Source organism: Miniopterus schreibersii (assembly GCF_964146895.1).
Source record: "Miniopterus schreibersii genome assembly, chromosome: 1".
NCBI lineage: Eukaryota > Metazoa > Chordata > Mammalia > Chiroptera > Miniopteridae > Miniopterus > Miniopterus schreibersii.
In genome coordinates, this window is record NC_138101.1 from 87,249,300 (window position 1) to 87,269,577 (window position 20,278).

General features: G+C 38.7%; 1 protein-coding gene across 1 annotated transcript in view; it reads left to right on the forward strand.

Annotated features, from left to right (window-relative positions):
* Positions 1–20,278, forward strand: part of CUBN (cubilin) — a 258,721-nt gene that overhangs the window by 93,619 nt on the left and 144,824 nt on the right. Inside the window, exon 29 of the mRNA XM_081135485.1 lies at positions 19,404–19,585. Within this exon, the coding sequence (XP_080991611.1) occupies positions 19,404–19,585 (182 nt within the window). The remainder of the gene's footprint in view (positions 1–19,403; positions 19,586–20,278) is intronic.

Sequence of the window (20,278 nt, forward strand, 5' to 3'; positions counted from 1 at the left end):
CACTAAGCAAGGAATGTGTTGTACCTGTCACACAGGTAGGGCCACATCAGAGCCCACCTATGAGCTGGTGGTTCAGAAAGCAGGTAGGGTAGCTCAGATGGTTAGAGCGTCGTGCTGATAGGCCAAGTTTATGGGTTTGATGCTGGTCAGGGCACATACAAGAATCAACCGATGAATGCATAAATAAGTGGAACAGCAAATTCACTTTTCTATTTCTCTCTGTCTCTCTCCCTTCTTCTCTCTAAAAAAAATTTTAAAAATCAATAAATAAAAAATTAAAAAGAACCTTGTAATCATTTCTCTGAAGATGAAAATTCATTTTTTTTTTGCTCTTTTTTGTTTGTTTGTTTCTGTTTAAAACATTACAGACGTCCCTTTTTCTCCCCAATGTGGAAATTCATTTTTAACAGTAGTTCTGAAACTAATAGACTGATCTCATATGGCCCAGTCTAAAGGAAGTGGTTCTCTAAATCTGCTCCCCCCAAAGCAGCATCGGCATCACATGGCACTTGTTAGAAATGCAAATTCTTGGCCCCCATCCCAGACCTACGAAATCACAAAATCCAAAAGGAGGCCCAATAGTCTGTGTTTTAACTGGTCTCCCTGGTGATTAGTGTTTGAAAACCACTCTCCTGGAGTGATCCAGACTTGAAAATTATAGTCCTTGTGAAAATTATAGTAACACTTCTCAAACAACGTTTTAGGGCTCACTGGCCTGTTCCAATCAATTTGAAAGAGAAGAGAAGTTGCAGTGTTTTACCAGAAACCACTCACAGACATGGCCTTACTATCAAAATCAGGGGTGAGCACAAGGTGAGGGCCTAAATGTGTGTCATGGTTGACTCTTGAAGGCTATTAACATCATAGTGCATTTATTATATGAATCTCAGTGCTATATATAACTCAATAGCCCTGTTATATATTGAAGAGTGTTAGACATTCTGAGATTATGAACTAGAGACTGAGTGTATTTCTGTTCAAAAATACGAATGGGATTTTTAGTGTTTAAAACTGTTCAGTGGTTATTTACAGAGCTACTTATACCTTGAAACACAGATTATGAATTAGAAATTCTTGACCATCTCTTCATTAAGTAGGTAAATTTAACCTTGGAATGTCAATTTATGGATCTATTAAATGAAGGGACTAGATTGATTCATCTCTATAACACAGTCATCTCTAATATTCTGTGATTTAGAAATGATTAAGGAAACTATAGACAGTGTGAAAAGACCTAGAAGAAACAGGAAAACCTCAGAAAATCAGCCAGGTCTTTAAGGACAAGGGTATTGCCAGACAGTGTTTCTCAGACTTTCATGTGCACATGAGTCACTACTTGTTCAAATGCAGATTCTGACACAGGGGGCTGAGGTAAGGCCCGTAAACCTGCATTTCTAAAAAGCTCCCAGGTAATGCGGATGGCACTAGACTGTGAGGAGCAAGTTGAGAGCAGATGTTAAGGCTGGAGGAATAAAATGACAGGAGGACAGCATCCATTGAGTCTAGAGAAAGCTTTGAGGTGCTCCCAGGGCTCACTGTAATAACAGCAGAATAATATCTTCAATCTTTCTATGTCAATGGGATGAAAGCAGGGACCCCTCTAAGAAAAAGAACCTTACTGCTTAAGAGATCTGAAGAGGAGAAAGCTTCCCCATGAGACGAAAGATGGAAATTAAGAAATGCTGACCAGGAGACCAAGGCTCAGGGCCTAACGGAGTGGCTCTTGGCCCTAGATACACACTGGATTTGCCTGGTAGTTTTTAAAGAGTACCATGCTCTTTAGAGAGCACGGGTTCCAATCTCCAGAGAGAGAATTCAATTGGTCTGAGTGGGACCTTGACTATTGCTATTTTTTTAAAAACTCCCTAAGTAATTCCAGATGGAAAGTTTTAGGCGCAGAGGCTTTGCTGGTCATCTCTCTCTCCTCAGCGGGCTGCTTGCCTCCAGTCCAGGCTGTTCCAGCCAAACTAGCCCAAGGCCACCCTGAGGAGTATAATTTAATGGTCATTATTACGGTACCAATTACTGTATCACTGGGTTCTTCCAGCCACCATGCTGGAGATGGCTGACTCCTCTGCTCATAGCACTGTATTTTGTTGGGAAAATTTTTTTCTATCAGTTCCATGTGAAATCTGTCTTCATAGGCGGAGTCAGAGCCACCCTTTATTGTCTTTTCCTGTTTACTGTTTCAAAACTTTCTCCCAATTGCTGAAAACTTGCTAAGCTTGGACCCAGATTTATGCAGCAAAATTTTGCCAGGTGGGACCAGAATTGAAAAAAGATTTAGCCCAGCCGGGCATGGCTCAGCAGTTGAGCATTGACCTAAGATCCAGGCAATCGGGGTTCAATTCCCAGTCAGGGCACATGCCCGGGTTGTGGGCTCGATGAATGACTCTCTCATCATTGATGTTTCTATCTCTCCCTTTCCCTCTCCTTTCCTCTCTCTGAAATCAATAAAGATATATTAAAAAAAAAAAAAAAAAAAAGATTTAACTCTGTTACCCACTGTATATAAATTATACATGGGAAGAACCTTCTGGAAGGGGTTGATTAGTGGTCTAGATCAGTGCAAAATTAACGAATTATAGTAGGCTGTAGTTTTGCAGCATCACAGGTACCCAGAGTTCATACTCTGCATCTGAACTAGGCCTTTAGCTTAAGACGGTAGCCTGAGGAGAGGGGCCACGAGAGTAGACGGGGGTCAGGGAAGAGGTTTCACTGGGACACATTCCCCCACTTCTTACCCACTGGAGGTAAACTGAAGACATAAACCTGATGTCTCAGTGATTCAGGTCTTCATTCCACAGATGTTAAGGGACTGTTTTGGACCATGTGCTGTGTAAGAGCTGGGGACAGCAGGCCTGGTTCCTACTCTCCTAGGTGATTGGGAGAAGTATCCATCAAGCAAAAAGCACATGAATAAATATGTGATAAGTGCCAAGAAGCACACAGAAGGATTTGACATTGACAGGAGGTTAGAGAAGTCCTGCATGGAAATGGGCCCTTTTAACTAAAATTTAAGAGTAAGCAGGAGTACTATGCTAAGGGAAATAAGCCAGTCAGAGAAAGACAAGTATCACATGATCTCACTCATATGTGGAATCTAATGAACAAATTAAACTGATGAACAAAATAGGTCCAGAGACATAGAAGCCTGGAGCAGACTGAGGAAACTCAGAGGGAAGGCGGGGGTGGGTGGGTGGGGAGAGATTAACCAAAGAACTTATATGCATTTATGCATAACCCATGGACACAGACAATAGTGTGGTGAAGGCCTGGGGAGGGGGTGGATGCAGGGTGGAGGGGATCAATGGGAGAAAAAGGGGAACATCTGTAATATTTTCAACAATAAAGATACTTTTTTTTAAAAAAAAAGAGTAAGCAGAAGTTAACTAGATAAAGAGGAGAAGGAGAGGATTCCAAGTAGAAGAAAGACCCCGTGGATGGAGCATGCAGGCTGAGTAGGAGAGACCCCAAGGTCCAGAGGGGCTGGAGTCCAGAGTCAAGGGGAGCAGTGCTGAGCTAAGCAGTGGCCAGAGCATTAGGGTCACACATAGTTAGGGACTCTGACAGGGAGAGGGGCCCACCCTCTCTTTTATGTAAATCTGTCAGATTTCAAAGAATTGAGCTTTGAGTAGACTCTTGAAGGACTGAAACAGCATGGCATGTTGTGGGACTCAGAATATAAAATAAAATACAAAACAAACAAATGCAAAATAAATTAGTCTCAATTTTCAAGTGTAATAGTAATACTCTTTTTTAAATTTTATTTTTAATTTTTTAAAACAATATGTGTTTATTGACTTCAGAGAGAGGAAGGGAGAGGGAGAGAGAGAGAGATAGAAACATCAATGATGAGAGAGTCATCGCTGATCACTGATTGGCTGCCTCCTGCATGCTCCCCACTGGGGATCGAGCCTGAAACCCAGTCCTGTGCCCTGACTGGGAATAGAACTGCTCTCTCCTAGATGGTAGGCTGATGCTCAACTGCTGAGCCACGCCGGCCAGGCAGTACTCTTTTTTTTTAAACTGGAGAATGAAATTATTGATCCAGTTTAAAAAAGTTCTGAACTTTTATAATAAGTGAAGTGAAGTGACTGAACTTTTATAAGAATATGTTACTTTTATAATCAGAAAACAAGATTTCAACTTAAAAACTGCACTAGCAGTACTATTGAATGTCTTTGTGTGTGCACATGAAGGTGTGTGTGGATGTAACAAAAATGATTGTTTCTGCACAGCCTCTCCAAATCTCAGTCTCTAAATCTCAAACTCAGAATCAGGTTTAGGAGCGAGGGCCCAGGATACCTGTCCTGACGCATCATTGCTGAGCATTGCTGTTGAGGAAGAATCCCCGCATACCTCATTTTGCAATTAATAAATAAACCCATTTGCAAAATGTGCTTCTCTGTTGACTGCACAAACCTTCTATTTGCTTTGAGAAAATGGATCTAGAATCGGCCTTTATTTTGGGCCCGTTTTGAAAGCGGCGCTGTAGACTGGAGATTAAAGCACACTGCCTCTCCTTTATGCCAGCCTTCAAAGGGAGTCCCACCCTGGAAAGAAAGAAATGGCCACAGTTGCCCTGCCTGGCTAAACTGCTCACAGGATTCAGTGTTGACAGCATTGTCCCGAGGCTGAATTCAGCCTCGGGGGCCTCCTCCTGGACTGCTGAAGGGAATAGAGAACTTTCTGCAGGCTGTGTGAGCAGGGGCCTCCTGGCCAGCTGTGCACACCCCTCCCCTCTTCTGCTCCTTTCTCCCAGAGGCCCGCTTTCACTTGGCAATGGAATCCCACATACAAACAAGGTCAAGGAGCTTTGTGAGTGAAAGAGTGACATTTGCAAAGGAAGAGAGCCCCTCAGCTGGGAATCACAGGGGAAGGGCTGAGTGGCCTATGATCAGGAGGTGATGTCACCCTGGGTTTTCACAAAAGAAAGTGTAGCCTTTTCTTTGGGGAGATAGATGACATCAGCCTCTTGAATGGGGGCTGGTTTCATTTTATCTTCTTTTTAGCTATTAATGAGATTTCTCAAGCCTTGGGGGTTTTTAGAAATTGGCTTGGGGAGAACATTTTGAAAACTTTATCAAGATCCTCAGTGGCTGGCTTGGTTTGAAGCTGAGCCAGTGCTTTCCTGACTACCTGGGGATATGAAGCACTGTATCAAAGGGCTTTAAAAATATATTTTTAGAGCCCTGGCAAAGAACCTCCATGAGGTCTTAAACCTTCCCTCTAGCTCTCTTTCCCTCACTCAGATTTTTCAATAGTTTTTGTTTATTGTTGGTTTTTCAGGAGAAATCTTTCTAACGTGTAATCTTTATCACTTTTGGGACTTAGAGTATGTGCGCAGGGGTGGGAGGCTGGGAGGATTGGGGTTCTGGGAGGTTCACCCTTTGGAGACAAAGGTTTTATCTTTTGTAATTTCATTATCCATTTGCCTTTTATGTGACTGCTGGGTAGTTACCCGGAGGGTGTGAAGGTGAACAAGCTGGGCTCTATCCAGAGCTCTGTGGGCCTACACTCAAACGGGCAGACGGTTTGCCATTGTTAACCATGCTAGAGTGATTACAGGGACCCTCTGCAAGCAGGTACTTATTGAGAAAGTGTTTTTCATTTAGCCATTTGTTTAACCAACCAACCAACCAACCAACCAACCAACCAACCAACCAACACGTATTGATTCACTACCAGGTTCTGGGCTTGGTGTGTAGAAGACAGAGAGTGTATTAGTTAGCTCAGGAGGCCATAACAAAAGACCTCACATTGGGTAGATAAACTACAGAAACTTATTTCTCACTGTTCTGGATGCTGGAAGTCCAAGATTAAGGTGTCTGCGGGTTTGGTTTCTCCTGCGATCTCTCTGCTTGGCTTGTGGGTGGTGGCCTTCTCACTGTATCTTCACATGATCTTTTCTCTGTGAATGCGCATCCTGGTGTCTCCCTGCATCCAGATTTCCTCTTCATATAAGGGCACCAATCATATTAGATTAGGGTCCACCCTAGGGGCTTTATTTCAACTTAATCACCTCTACAATATCCCTTTGTCCAAATACAGTGACATTCTGAATTACTGGAGAATAGGGCTTCAATATATGAATTTTGGGGGAAAGCAAATTATTCCAGCAGAGAAGGAAATAGCATCCTCAGGGAGTTAGTCATTTAGTAAGGGAAACAGACAAATAAATGTAGAAATAAGTCTATAATCCATGACACTATGGGGCACAGAGGAGATCCAGGAGAGCCTGAGGGAGTTCAGGAGGCCCTCCAGGTAGCTTTAGTACACGAATCAGTCAGTTAGACAAATGTCCGAGAGAGAAAGAAATTTCTAAGAGTAGCAGGGAGGCTAAGATAACACCAGAGTTTTGCAACTGGCAAGTATTTCAGCTAGAACAGGTATTCTCAATATCAGCTCCAAGAGGGTGAAAATTGGCTCTTGGAAGGGTGAAAAAAATTGTATACTTATGTATAAAGTACAGATATATATAATACATAACAGGTACATAGTATATCTGTGATATTGAACTTTCATGGGGGAAAATTTGGGAAAAAGTACCTAAGAAGGCTATTTAAAAGTGCAATAATGAACCAACAATGGTTGAGAAATACTGAGCTAGAGGAAGTGATAGAAGTTGAGGCAGGACAAGTTGTCAGAGACCAATTGATAAGAGCCATGACAAGAACTCAGATTTTTTGTCTCATGTGTCCTGAGCCTTGCTTCTGCACAGTGCGAGCATTCAGAGTGAAACTGAATTTATGAATTGTGGTTTGCAAAGATTCCAGGGCATGCTCACAGGGTGGAATGTGAATCACACTGTCTGGTCCTAATCTCAGGCAAGGACCTTTCTCTCTGTTGGTGATGATTGCTTTCGTAGTGTCGCTTCCTGCTCGGTGATGATACATAATGTCACAGAGAGAGAAGTGGTAAAACACCTGTCCCTGTCTGCCGCTAAAGTAACCACATTTATGATCAAGAATGAGTCCTTCGTTCAGAGAGTCTGTAAGCAATCTCAGTATAGACAAACAGACTCCTGGGATTCTTCTATTTTATGGTGTGATATAAGATAAAAAATCCTGTTCAGTCTGAGTAGAAATTTAAGTCCAGTAGACACTTTTAAGAGACAGTTCTGTTTAAGTTATAACTTACTTCCTTAAATGCTGGCTAGGCTTTTTTTCACATTCATAGATTCTATCAGCCTATTTAATATTTTGAATTTTTGTCTTTGTGATACTCTTAGAAAAATTTTAAGCATGGAGGCTGCAAATGAGTAGTCTTAGTACAGAACCAAAGCAAAGATTTCTGCATTATGATACTGTGTCTGATTTTTATTTTTGGCAAATTCTCACTTATGTCTTTTTCTGCAAAGAAGTTCTTAATGGATGATAGTGAATAAACAAATCTGTTTATAAAGTAATTCATATTTGTAAAATTGGGATAATAATTTATCAAAAAAATCTTGGAGCTCTTTTTGCCTTGGCTTCAGAACTTTTCCAGCAAGGCCCGAGTAATCAGACACGGCACTAAACAAAGGCAGACATTTCAGAATGAGTGGAAAAGCTAAATCCTGACAATATTTGCCTCCTTGACAACAGCAGAAGATACACATACACACAGTTGACCTTCATTTAATGTTGGCTCTGAGTCTTGTAACCAGTGAGGGACTTTTAGGAGTCTTGCATTTCAATTCCCATGCCACTGCTGTTTGGAAAAGTTGGAGTTCAATTTCCATTGCTACTTTTAATAAAAAGAAAAAGAATCTTCCTCAAACAACTATGACCTTCCCAAATCATATATTGCACAATTTGTAACCGTCCTTGAGATTTGGGCCAAAGGAAGGGCTTTTGGAATCTTCTGTTTGTGTTCTAGTTGCCTAGCAACAACATCTCTGAGAGATATTGCACATACTTTCTAGGGGATTCCACATCTTTTCATACAACATTGAAAAAGAAACCACACTTTTTTTTTCACAGTTTCAAATTTTGTCGCAGCCCAAAATGACTAAACCCACCCAGAACAAACATGAGGATCAGTGTAGAAACAGTAATTTTTGTCCCCAGAGGTTTCTTTTTCTTGAGCATTTACTTAAATATTGCCATGTTTGTCTCTAACATCACATATCCAAGGCCTTGTTTTATGTGTATGTCTCTGTGTACTCAGAGGAACTAATGCCAGCCTTTGGTGGCAGTGACTCCAAAACAAAGAAGGAATGTCTGGTATAGGAGAGTAATTACATTCTAGAAGATTTAATAGAATTTTATACTTTCTATATAAGTAATGTCATCAATTTACTGATTCCCTGATCTTTTCTCTTTTTAGTTATACTTACAGACTACTCATAGGCTAAATAATATTGATTTTACTACTTAAGTATAATTTAAAATTTATTTTAAGATACTAGTTATAATAAAAATAAACCATGTTGCTTTATATAGAGCAAATGAAAATATTATTTAAATGCTTAGTGCAGTGATTTGATTGACATCTCATTTGTTATTACTGGACTAGGCAGTTATTTTTAAAATGTTGATGTCACCGTTTAAAAATGGTGTTATCACTTTAAAAATGACACTGGATGTGATCATTTTAAAAAATAATACCATGTATTGGGACCTTTGGTTAGAGTTTTAAAAATATTATCTCATGTCTCCTCCCAAGAATTCTCTGAAATGAGTATCATCATTCCCTATATTATGGATCAGAAAGCAGGAAAGAGTTGTAAAGAAATTAACTTCCGCAAACTCACAAATTCAGTAAGTGATAAAATCAGGACACCAAACTAAGTGTGTAGTGTCCAACTCCAAATCTTGTGTTCTAATAGCTGCACTCTGCCTAAAAGCAAATGATTTCCCCCTGCAACTTCTCATTGCAAAGAAGATTAAATGATACTATAAGCAGAAAAGGCTTATAGTCAGTAATTTTGTAACTAAATTCCCACTGAGGAAAATGAATGTTTTTAAATGAACCTATGTTGTCTTTTTTTCCGAGTAAAAAATGTTCTGGTTTCAAGGTCTCCCCACAAAAATACAAATTTATTCTTTCTTCAGGTTTAAGCAGCCATAATGCCGGGAAGCACATTACTTAGCAAATGACGAGTTCAAAAGAGCAGATGTTTGTCTGTCCTTCAACACAATATCTGCTTTATTAGTTATTTAAAAGTGCTCTTCTTTTGGAGTTGCTACATATAGTTGATGGAATCATACATTTCTGAGCTGATAAAGACCACAGAGATTATTTATTCTATCATCACGGTTTAGTTACGCAAACTAGTTTGCAAGACAGTTATAATAAAATGAGAAGCGAAAGGATAGCTGCCCCCAAACAGATTGGATTGACAGAGGTAGACCGTGAGGGATGGAGTGGAGCATGTGAGGATTTGGTTAATTTAGGAGGCCATCCAGAGAGAGTTATGCCTCCCGTAAGCTAAGGGCCTCAGCTGGCTGCATGCCCTCAGCATGTGCCCTGCGAAGGACCCTCATCCCTGGCATTGCAATCACAGAAAACAATCTCATGGCTCAGGCTTGCACAGGGCTTGGAGGGTCAGAGAACTTCACAACCATTGGCATGATGCTGCCCACATCTGGTCATTTGTCGATGTGGAGCAACCTCCATGTGGAAAAAGGGTTGGGAGTTAGGGAAAGGCGAGGAGGAATTTGGGGGTGGCATCAGTGATGCAGAGCCCTGGGGGTGGGGAGGCTTGTGAGATTTTTCCTGCAAGAGCACTATGTACTAAAATAATGAAATTGAGAGAAAACAAGATTAGAATGAGTACTTTTAAATAGAAATATGAGGGTTGAACTTGGAAATCGCATAAAGAGAACACATGTCCTCTGCCTTTACCTGTTTGGGGATTTTATAAGTAGCTTTAGGTGTGACTCCTTATTTTAGGGGAAACTAGTCCAGTTGCTTTGGTCTCATTTCATTTCCTTGGAAGATATTCTTATACTTTTTGATATATAGTGTTCAGAAATCTTCAATAATTTTAAAAGTGTCTTAAGAGAGAGACTGTTGATTTCTCCTGAATTGTAAGCAAAGGGTTTCTGCTGGGAAACCATTTTTTAATTTGATTGGAATGAGTCAATTCGAAGGAAAAAGGTATAGTTAATCAAACTGAAGAGATGACAAGATTGGCTATACTTCTCTGGGAGAAAAATGAAAGATTTATATCCTTTAATATATAGGAAATGAAAATTTATATTTTGTGGAAATCCTAAAATATGACTTATTGGGGTCACTTCTCTTTAATGGTGTACTAAGGTAGAACACTTCAGTATTAAGATTTAGGACATCTGAGAATGGAGAAGGCTATTATCATCTAAACTGAATATTCATATGACATCTTACATAGTAATTTAAAAGTCACTTTATAACCATGGATAGCATTGATATCTAAGCTTCTTGTATCTATTTTATAAGTCATTAGCTTCATGTTATGGCCTATTCTTTCACTCTTTTTTTTTTATATGTATTTGTCACTGCCATTGAAAACAGGTAACTCTTCTCCGTATCTATGGCTGTATGGCAATCAGTCAGACAAAATGATTATCACCGAGTATGGGGCTGGGATGAAGTCCTCATGGAAGGTGAAACTTTCTAAATCCTTACTGACTCCTCAGTGCTACAAATCATCTTTAGTCCCTGAGTTTGCTTGTTTCCTCCCAGTGTGGTACCTAGTCCTAAGTGTGTCTCCCATTTTCTCAACAATAGACTTTGCTGAGTCTGAGTGTTTAAATCCCCTGAAAACTCCTGTGTTGAAACCTAATCACTAAGGTGATGGTGTTAGTAGGTGGGGCATTTGGGAGGTGATTAGGTCATGAGGGCTAATTATAAGGGATTAGTACCCTTATAAAAAAGGTTTCAGAGAGATCCTTGACCTCCTTCTACCATGTGAGGTCTGTGGCCCAGAGCTCTAGCCCTACCCAACAATAAATAAAGATAGATAGATAGATAGATAGATAGATAGATAGATAGATAGATAGATAGATGATAGAGATGATAGATAGATAGATGATAGATAGATAGATAGATAGATAGATAGATAGATAGATAGATAATAGATAGATGATAGATAGATGATAGATAGATATAGATGATGATGATGATAGATAGATAGATAGATAGATAGATATAGATAGATAGATGATATAGATAGATAGATAGACAGATAGATAGATAGATGATAGATAGATAGATAGATAGATGATAGATAGATGATAGATAGATAGATGATAGATGATAGATAGATATAGATAGATAGATAGATAGATAGATAGATAGATGATAGATAGATGATTGATGATGATAGATAGATAGATGATGATAGATGATAGATAGATAGATAGATAGATAGATAGATAGATAGATAGATAGATAGATAGATAGATGATAGATGATGATAGATGATAGATAGATAGATGATAGATAGATGATAGATGATGATAGATGATAGATAGATAGATGATAGATAGATAGATAGATGATAGATAGATAGATAGATAGATAGATAGATAGATAGATAGATAGATAGATAGATTTCTGTTGCTTATGTGCTACTCAGTCTGGGTGTTTTGTTACAGCAGCCCAAATAGACTAAAACAGACTATCTTCTAACTTTATCTTCCACCAACCATCATCTAAACCTCAGTGTGATCAATGGGAAGTAATTAATGTAAGAGGAAGGAAGGAGAGCTTACAAACGAACACTCCTTCAGATTTTTTACTTGTCTTACATCAGGAAAATAATGGAGGTATGTTAGCTTCCTAGGGCTGCTATAACAAAATACCACAAACTAAATGGTTTATAACAACAGAAATTTATTCTCTCAAAAAAGTTCTGGAGGCTGGAAGTCCAAAATCAAGGTGTCAGCAGGGCCTCCCCTCCTAAGGCTCTAGGGCAGAATCCTTCCTTACCTCTTCGAGCTTCTGTTGGTTGCTGGCAATCCTTGGCTTTCCTTGGATTGTACATGTGTAACGCCAGTCTCTGTCTCTGTCTTCACATGGCCTTCTTCCTTCTGTGCGTCTGGTTCCAAACTTTCCTCTTTTTATAAGGACACCAGCGATACTGAATTCCAGTCCTGCTCTAATCCAGCAGGACCTCATTTTGACTTGATAGCATCTGCAAAGATCCTATTTTCAAATAAGGTCGCATTTCCAGGTTGCATGTGGACATGATTTCTGAGGGATGTGATTCAACCCAATAAAGGAGGTTCCAGAACTTTTGATAACTTTCTCACCTCCCGGAGTCACCATGCTTTGTCTTCTTTCTTCTTTTTTTTTCCTCAGAAGAATTCGCATTCCTAGGTCTTTATATTATTTGGTTTTCTTCTCTGATTTCATTACTTAATTGCTCCAGTTTGTGTCTCTGTCCTCATGGAATAACTACTAACCCACAAAATCTCCCAGAAAACTAATCTGCAAACCCTTAAGATCAGATGAATTCTGGGACTCCACCCTTGGCTCAGTCTTCAAAGAAGACCAGTGATCGGATTTTAGTCTTCTCTCTTCATAGAATAGACACCCATCATTTGCCTTTCTCGGGAGAGTAGCATACACTTTTATACTACTGGGGGATTAACTGGTAAAATCAAACCAGGAATTGCCGATTTTCTACGGTTCTTATACATGCCACAGCCACTTTCAGACAACTTGGGTCATTTTAAGGAGCTCACATACTTCTTTACCTCCATACCCGACCCCAACCTGAAAGTTTCTGTTCAAAATCACCTTAATCACATCATTGGCATATCTCATTGTATCAGAAGCAATTTCCTATCACTCTAAGAAATAGTTCAACTTTGCCTTGGATTGGATCTTCCCCAAATTCCGAGCTCGTAGTTGCCATTTCACATCACACCCGCCCCACCGGAAGAGTCCCGACTGGTCACCTCTCCCTGTAACCAGGCACCCTCCCCATGCCTCCCGTGCACCTTTCAGAGGGCAGGTGGACTAACCAGCGAGGCATCTCTCAAGGTCTTGAAAAAGAGAAAGTTTTAATTTTTAAATTATAGAAAAACTACTAAAATGTAAATCAGTCATTTTAATGAAGCATGTGAGCGTCATAATTTAGAGTGTTTAAAATGTGTGCTTTTGCTATACATAGGCTTTTCAACTTCTTTTTAGCATTGACCACTAATTTCTCAGGAGTTTTCCTCAAAAATTAGAGGATGAGCATGTGAAGATGTCTTTTGGCCGATCTCTGTTCCTCTCCTTCTAGCCTAGGTGGGCCACGTCAGTTCCAAGCTGCAGCCCTCCGGGAGCTGTTGGCCTATGGACTATAGTTTGAGGGAAATGCCAAGTGAAAAGAGGTGACGGCCTTTGAGCAATCGTAGGGGAGTACAGAGTGTGCCCTGGAACTGTGTGTGCCTCTGATTCTGCTTCACTGCTGCATTGCAAGCTTGCTTTTATAAAGCTCTTTCATTGAAAACAACAACCCCAAACCTTGAAGATAGAATATACACAGACTTTGCTTAATTTTTTTAAAAATATTTTATAACTCACTGCTTGCTTTAGACCAAAAAGAAGAAAAAAAAAGCGTTGGCAATGTCCCTTTATGAAAAAAAGATTCAAATTATCTCCATGAGTAAACAGGTTTAGCAACAGCTTTTAACTCTTCCTTGGTATGAGCTCAGTACATGAGCATGCTTCCTGCTGATAAGGCAAGTGCTTCCTCTCAGCTCATGACTGGGAGTTTGGAAAGAGATTATCAGTCACCAGTACTACAAGTTTTGTACAGATTAACTAATTAGAACTGAAAAACATATGATCGTCTTTAGGACCTTATTTTATTCCAGTTCAGCTGAGATCTAACGATGTTAACACATTAGATTTTGTCAGATTTGAGTCAAATTAAGTGAAAAAGATTTTTGGAATCTTTATTTTTTCAGGTTCCTATAGTGATGTTTTCCTCAGTAGGTGGACAGAGCAGTAATGAGGGCAGTCGGTGTTCAGCACTGCCATTCCAGTGCCTTAAGGCTGAAATGCCCCATAAGGCTTAGTGGAGAGAACACAGAACTGGGAGTGGGGGGCGGGGAAAGGAGGGAGGGATTGGTCCCAGATCTGCCCTTCACTATGTGAGCTTCAAGTTCAGCGGCATTCTTGAGCCTCACTTTGCTCATCTCTAAAATGGGCCTACCTCATAACTTTGCTCATCTCTAAGATGGGCCCACACCATAGAGTGATTATGAATTTTAATAAGATAATATGCTTGTGAAAAGCCCTTTGAAAAACTGAACTACCATGCAAATATGAACTACCTTTATTGTAGCTTAATGAATAATCGATTTTTTACATGTCAGCTATTCATGATGGCTCTTTAGCTGGTATGGTAAGTCCTCTTCTAGCTCCAAGTATTTCTCTAATCTCATCCCATATCTGGATAAACTCCTGTTAAATTATAAAACATATAGAAGGATTTTCATATGCAAGTCACATAGCTAAAAACCTTACTTTGCTTATTTCATTTAATCTATATAACAACCCTATGAGATTAAATATTAATTCTGTTACAAATGAAGAATTGAGAAATTTCTTTTATATTTTATTATTCATTCAACCAGACGGCATGATGAGGAGTAGGAAACTGGGAGTCTGAATATCACCTCCTATTATATTTCCTGATAGCTATTGGTCGATATAACTTCTTTCATCTCCAGCTTTTTCTCTCCTCCATCTCTCTTTCCTACTTTTCTGACCCCTTAGTCATCCACCCAAAATTACAGATGACTGACAATGACGTGATGCTTTAAAATTATTGCATAGCCTGTTAAATTGTGTTTTCTCAGCAATTTCATTTGTTTTAATATTTGCAGATTTGTTTGTCCCATTATTTTTACTCTAAGTGAAATGCAGGCACCTGAGATTTTCCAGAAGCCTTGTCGCTTCCATCTCCAAAATGGGCAGATGGATTTAGAAACAGATTTTCTTCTGTGATTCACTCAGGAGAAAGTGCATTTTAACAAGAGGATGTGAAATCCTAGACCCCTCACAGAGGGAAATAGTGCAGCGAGCAAAACACTTTTCACCCTTCCTGGCCCCAAAGGAATTTAAATTTAATAGGAAAGTAAAATTAGGATTCTTGCTTATGCAGAAAGTTTTTAATTTTAGACATTAGCAACACTGATAACAACTACCTAGGTAAAGCAGCTTACCAAATAAGTTTTTTGAACTCCACAATCTTTATTAAAAATAAAACAAAAACAAATCTTATCTCTACCACAGGAAGTGGAGAAGTAGTAAATCAAATAAAACGAACAGCTTTGCTACCCAGTATGATCAAGAAATTGTTGATGAGGTAGGACTAAATCATTTAGCTTTTGATTCATTTCAGCATTTAGAACACTTTTCTTCAGAATTACACACAATAGGATTTTTGGATTATCTCAGTATTTCTTTTGCTGACAGTAGGAGAGTATGTGTTGATATAGGTTCTAAATCACATTTTCTATATTGTAACTGACTCCTTTGCTGCAGCTAATGAAATGGAAAACAATGCATCCATACAATTCAAAAGACTCACATTATACGTTAAAAAACTCTACTATTTATTGTGAATTGTAATTATTATTTGTTTTCATTTATAACTAAAAAGTTCAACTCTTGGTGTGAATTTATAATTTTTAATTTTTATCCATAATTATAAATTCCAAATTCATGTCCTAATGTTTCACTGTTAGTGTAATGATAGCTTGAACTTATAAAACAAAGTATCAAATAATTCATTACATATTTAATTTTTTTGATTAATAGAAATTTTCCTAATTTTGTTGTGAATATGTTTTCCCTTGCCCCCCAAAAAGAGCATAGGAAAAACAAATGTTCATTTTTTTTCAGTGTTTAAAATATATATTTTGTCTTATTTTCTTTTGCCTGAGATCAAGTATGCATTTGTCAAAGTGTCCCAAAATCTAGAAAAGAGTGATGACACCCAAGAGAATGAGCCATAACTGACTGGATGCTGATCAGAATCTCTCATTTATGGTCTGGAAATTAGGACCAAAAGAGAACCATGCTAACTTAACTTTGTACTACGGAAACTAACAAATTTAAAAAGATCTTTTAGCACCTCAACATGATGATTTATTATTCATATTTGTAACTCATCACCAATTAGCATGTGAAGAATAAAATATAATTCATTGATTGCTATTTTAAAATAAAAACTTAATTGAAATTACTCTTTGAAAACTGAAGGAAAAGCAAAAAGAGTTTAATGACTTGCAGGAGGACCTGTGGTAGTAGCACTTTTTATGCCTATAACTGGATTTTTTAAAATAGACATTAAATACACCTGGCTTCTACAGCATGACCTGAACTATGGCATATGCTCAATAAATATTTATTGAATAAATGAATGGGAATTAGAAATTTATTTTTATCTCTTTGAAGATTTAAATATTCAAAGATAGAGTCTCTACCATAGTTATCAGAATAAACTCTATTTTCCAGCACTTCATAGTTTTTACCATATAATATCAGTAAATTCATTTATACTATTTTGCATTCAATGTGAAGTTTTAAATCGAAGTTGTTACTTTCTTACACATTAAACCTCAGAGGTAGTGAGAACATGAAGGAGACACAGAAAGCTTCAAAGAGTTTTCAAGCTCAACAGTGTTTCTCTTCTCAGAACCACAATAATTTTCACTAATAGGGTATCCCTTTTGATAGTACAGGAATTTCTCTTCAGAAGACACATACATAAGCACTACTGATGAAAGGAAAACATGACAAACCTAACAGTAAAATTTTGTTATGTTTTTATAAACCTTGTTTATGTTTGTTCAAAGTCTTAGGAAAAGTACACTGTGGGTCTTAAGAGATGTAAGGGAGTAAATAAAATAAGTACTGTAATTTTTCAAAGTGTTACTGAATGCCAAGAACCTGATATTATCATTCCAGTTTACAGGGACTAGTTAAAGGGTATTGGCATCCTGTTATTTGCAAAGGAATTTACAAGGAAACCTAAAACAATTGGAAAAGATAATGGGAGAATGTTGTACAGATTTTTAGATGAATCAACTAGGATAAAAAAAAAATTGAATTTGATTCTGGTGAACTGGAGCTAAATAAAAATGCAGAGATGAAATACCCAAGCTTCCATTTCCTTGTTCTCTTTTATATTATTTGGCTAGAGAGTTATTTTTCTCCAAAAATGTTTCCATTGAATTACTTAATCTGATGCAACTGATATCAAGAACTATAGGAGCTGAAAAACGTTAAAACTATTGGGGTAACAGAATGGCTTTGCTTACCTATAATGCAATGTAGTAAAGGTATTTCATGCTAAGATGATTTATATGGGCCACTGCATTGGAAAACTTTAGAGAGCATCATTTGATGCAATAGTCTGTGACTGGTGCCCCCTGGAGTTGTGCAGTGGTCCTGACCATTACATACAATCTGTGCTGATTTTGGCTTCAGGAACACTTTCTGAGTGTTGCTGTAGTAGGAAAAATATTTTCTAATCTTTCAGGGCATTCATATTTTTTTAACATTCAACCACCACAGTTTAAAAATAATGTCCGCACACCTAATTTTAAACAGCTTTTTCACAGGGTTTTAACCAGAAATAAAAGTAGAAACTTTTAGGCCATAGAAAAGATACTGCTCTGTGCAAAAAATTTGAAGTCTGAAAACAGGGAGGTTTTCAAATGGAAGCAGGAAAGGAACAACTCAAGACGGCAACATGTTGAGCTGGAATCAGATTTCTTTACCACGGCAGGATTCTTCTTAGAATTCTCCTCAGTTCTTTTTATTTAAGTGGAGATTCTATATAGAAGATATATATTTCTGAACTTTTAAGAAATTTTTTCAACTCACTATACAGGGCGAATTTGTATAGAGTGATAATAGATCTGACCTCAGCTTCAGTGTCTTACATTTTCAGTCACCACAGCTTAATGCCATTCAGGTGAAAATGCACATATATTCATAATGGAATGAGGAGGCATTGTTATTTTTAAACATGAAAAAGCCTTGATGCAGAATAAGAGAAGGTACTTGGAGGAATTTACCAACTAATACAGAATATGGAAAAACAGAAAAGGAGGTCCAGATATGTTAACAGAGCCAACAATGTTTTTTTAATCACCAAAACTTGCTATTAGAAAATAAGAAAGTCTCTCTTTTTATTCTAATTTTATCTTTAATCATTTTCTAATTTTCTCTTTAAAATTTGAGACTTTATTTCTTCTATAAAGTTCTCTCTGTCTGAATGCTGACAAACTAAGTGACTCTGGAGAATGTGGGAATTGAGTACTCTACCCGGACCAAATGGCCTGCGTCGGTGTCCTGGCTCCACTGCTCACAAGCCAGATGACCCTGGGCAAGCCATTTGACCTCTCTTTGCATTGATTTGCTCATTTGAAAAATGCAGATACCAACAGTACCTGCTTCCTATGGTTATTATGAGAATTAAAATAGGAAACACTAGTAACACACATCTAAGCGCTCAGTAAGTGGTGGCAACTTTCTTGCTGTGCCCCACATTGTAGCATTTGATTCTGTGTTGTACTCACTTGCCTGAGTCACTTTCTACAATATGATACATAAACGGTCATAAAGCATATGTGGCAGTCTTCTTCCATGCTTATGTTTTACACATTGGTTTTCATTTATCTCTTTGGTTTTTAGATATAAATTGCCTGGGTCAGGACCTATGTAGTTTTTTTTTTAATAGAATTAATTTTTTAGAAGAGTTTTCTTTCATTGCAAAATTGAGCAGAAGGTAAAGTTCCCATGTACCCCCTTCCCACACATGCACAGCCCTCCCTGCCCCATGATCAACATTCCCCAGCAGGGTGGGACATCTGTTACAATCAATGACCCCACAGTCACACATCTTCATCGCCCCCAGTCCGTAGGGTTCACTCTTAGTGTTGTACCTTCTATGGGTTTTCTCATATATTTGGAATCAGACCTTTTCAGACTGATTTTCCCCCCCTTATTAATATGCACTTGTAATTCTAGATCTTAGGACTGAAAAGCACTTAGAAATAATATATTAAACACAAGAAACTGAAGACTGAAGACAGAGAGACACGATGCTCACTGCCGAACACTGCTCACATAGTCCGTTGTGCTTCTTACTGTGAAATTCTTACCTACATATAATGAAAAAAATCTAAAAATCAGAATGACATTTTGAAAATATTACCAAAGGTTTGATGTGAGAATAAAGACTGAAAATTATTGCGCAAATGATATAATCAATGTTTTTAAAAAAGAATAAGTTGTAGCCATGTTTTTTCTCATTGTTTTATAGCTGCTAATTATAACTTTATTGTAACATTATGGTTTTTCTCCTAAAATTGTCCTGAGCATTTTCAATTACCTTTTGATTAGCTGGATTTTTAAATTCTTCCCAGTGGCCAGTGCTCACTTTGGACTGACTGCGCTTGCTGTTTTCACAGGTTGTGGTGCGGAGCTGTCGGGGCCCACAGGCTCCTTCAGCAGCCCTGGCTACCCTAACACGTATCCCCCCAGCAAGGAGTGTATATGGTACATTCACACTGCTCCTGGGAGCAGCATTCAGCTCACCATCCACGACTTTGATGTGGAGTATCACGAAAGCTGCAAGTTTGATGTCCTGGAGGTAGGAATTTACACTGTTTTCCAGCATATTCCAAAATTTGGGGTAGACCTGGAAATCACTGCAAAAATTCCTAAATTCTTTCCACTGTTCAAAGTAGTGTTCTATTAGAAATTGTGATGACATTTGCAGACAAATGGGATTAATATCTCAGTTTGGGTTTCTCTAAAAGCAGTGCCTGTAGGACTTGCTGGCTGGCAGCTTAACTGGGAGGTGATGCCAGGAAGCAGGAGCGTAGGGAGCAGCGAGAGGGAGGGTGCTGGAGGAAGAGCCAATGAAGGCGGAGCCCTGGGTGCAACTTGAGCTTAATCCTGCTGGGAGCCTTTGAGCTCCTGTGAGGACTGCTTCTCAGAATCATCCCTCTCAGGACACCAGGCTGAGGCATTGGTCCCTGAACTCCCACCCCCAATGGTGGAGGAATGCACTTGGCATTGTTAGCGCCCCACTCTTCCAGTCCAGGGAAGCTCTCCTGGGAAATGCACTGGGGAGGCAGAGTATAGAGAAGGGGGGCCATGGGGAGACGTGTCAGTAAGCAGAGGAGTTGCCTACCTCAGCTGCAGTTGCAACCTAAGAGGATCCACATGGGGCCAAGTACAAAATGCATCTGCTGTAGACAGTTTTTAACAAAATGGTCACTTAGACAGTCTAAGGCATTTGAAGAGAACTTTTCCAACACTACTGCAAAGGGTTTATCTT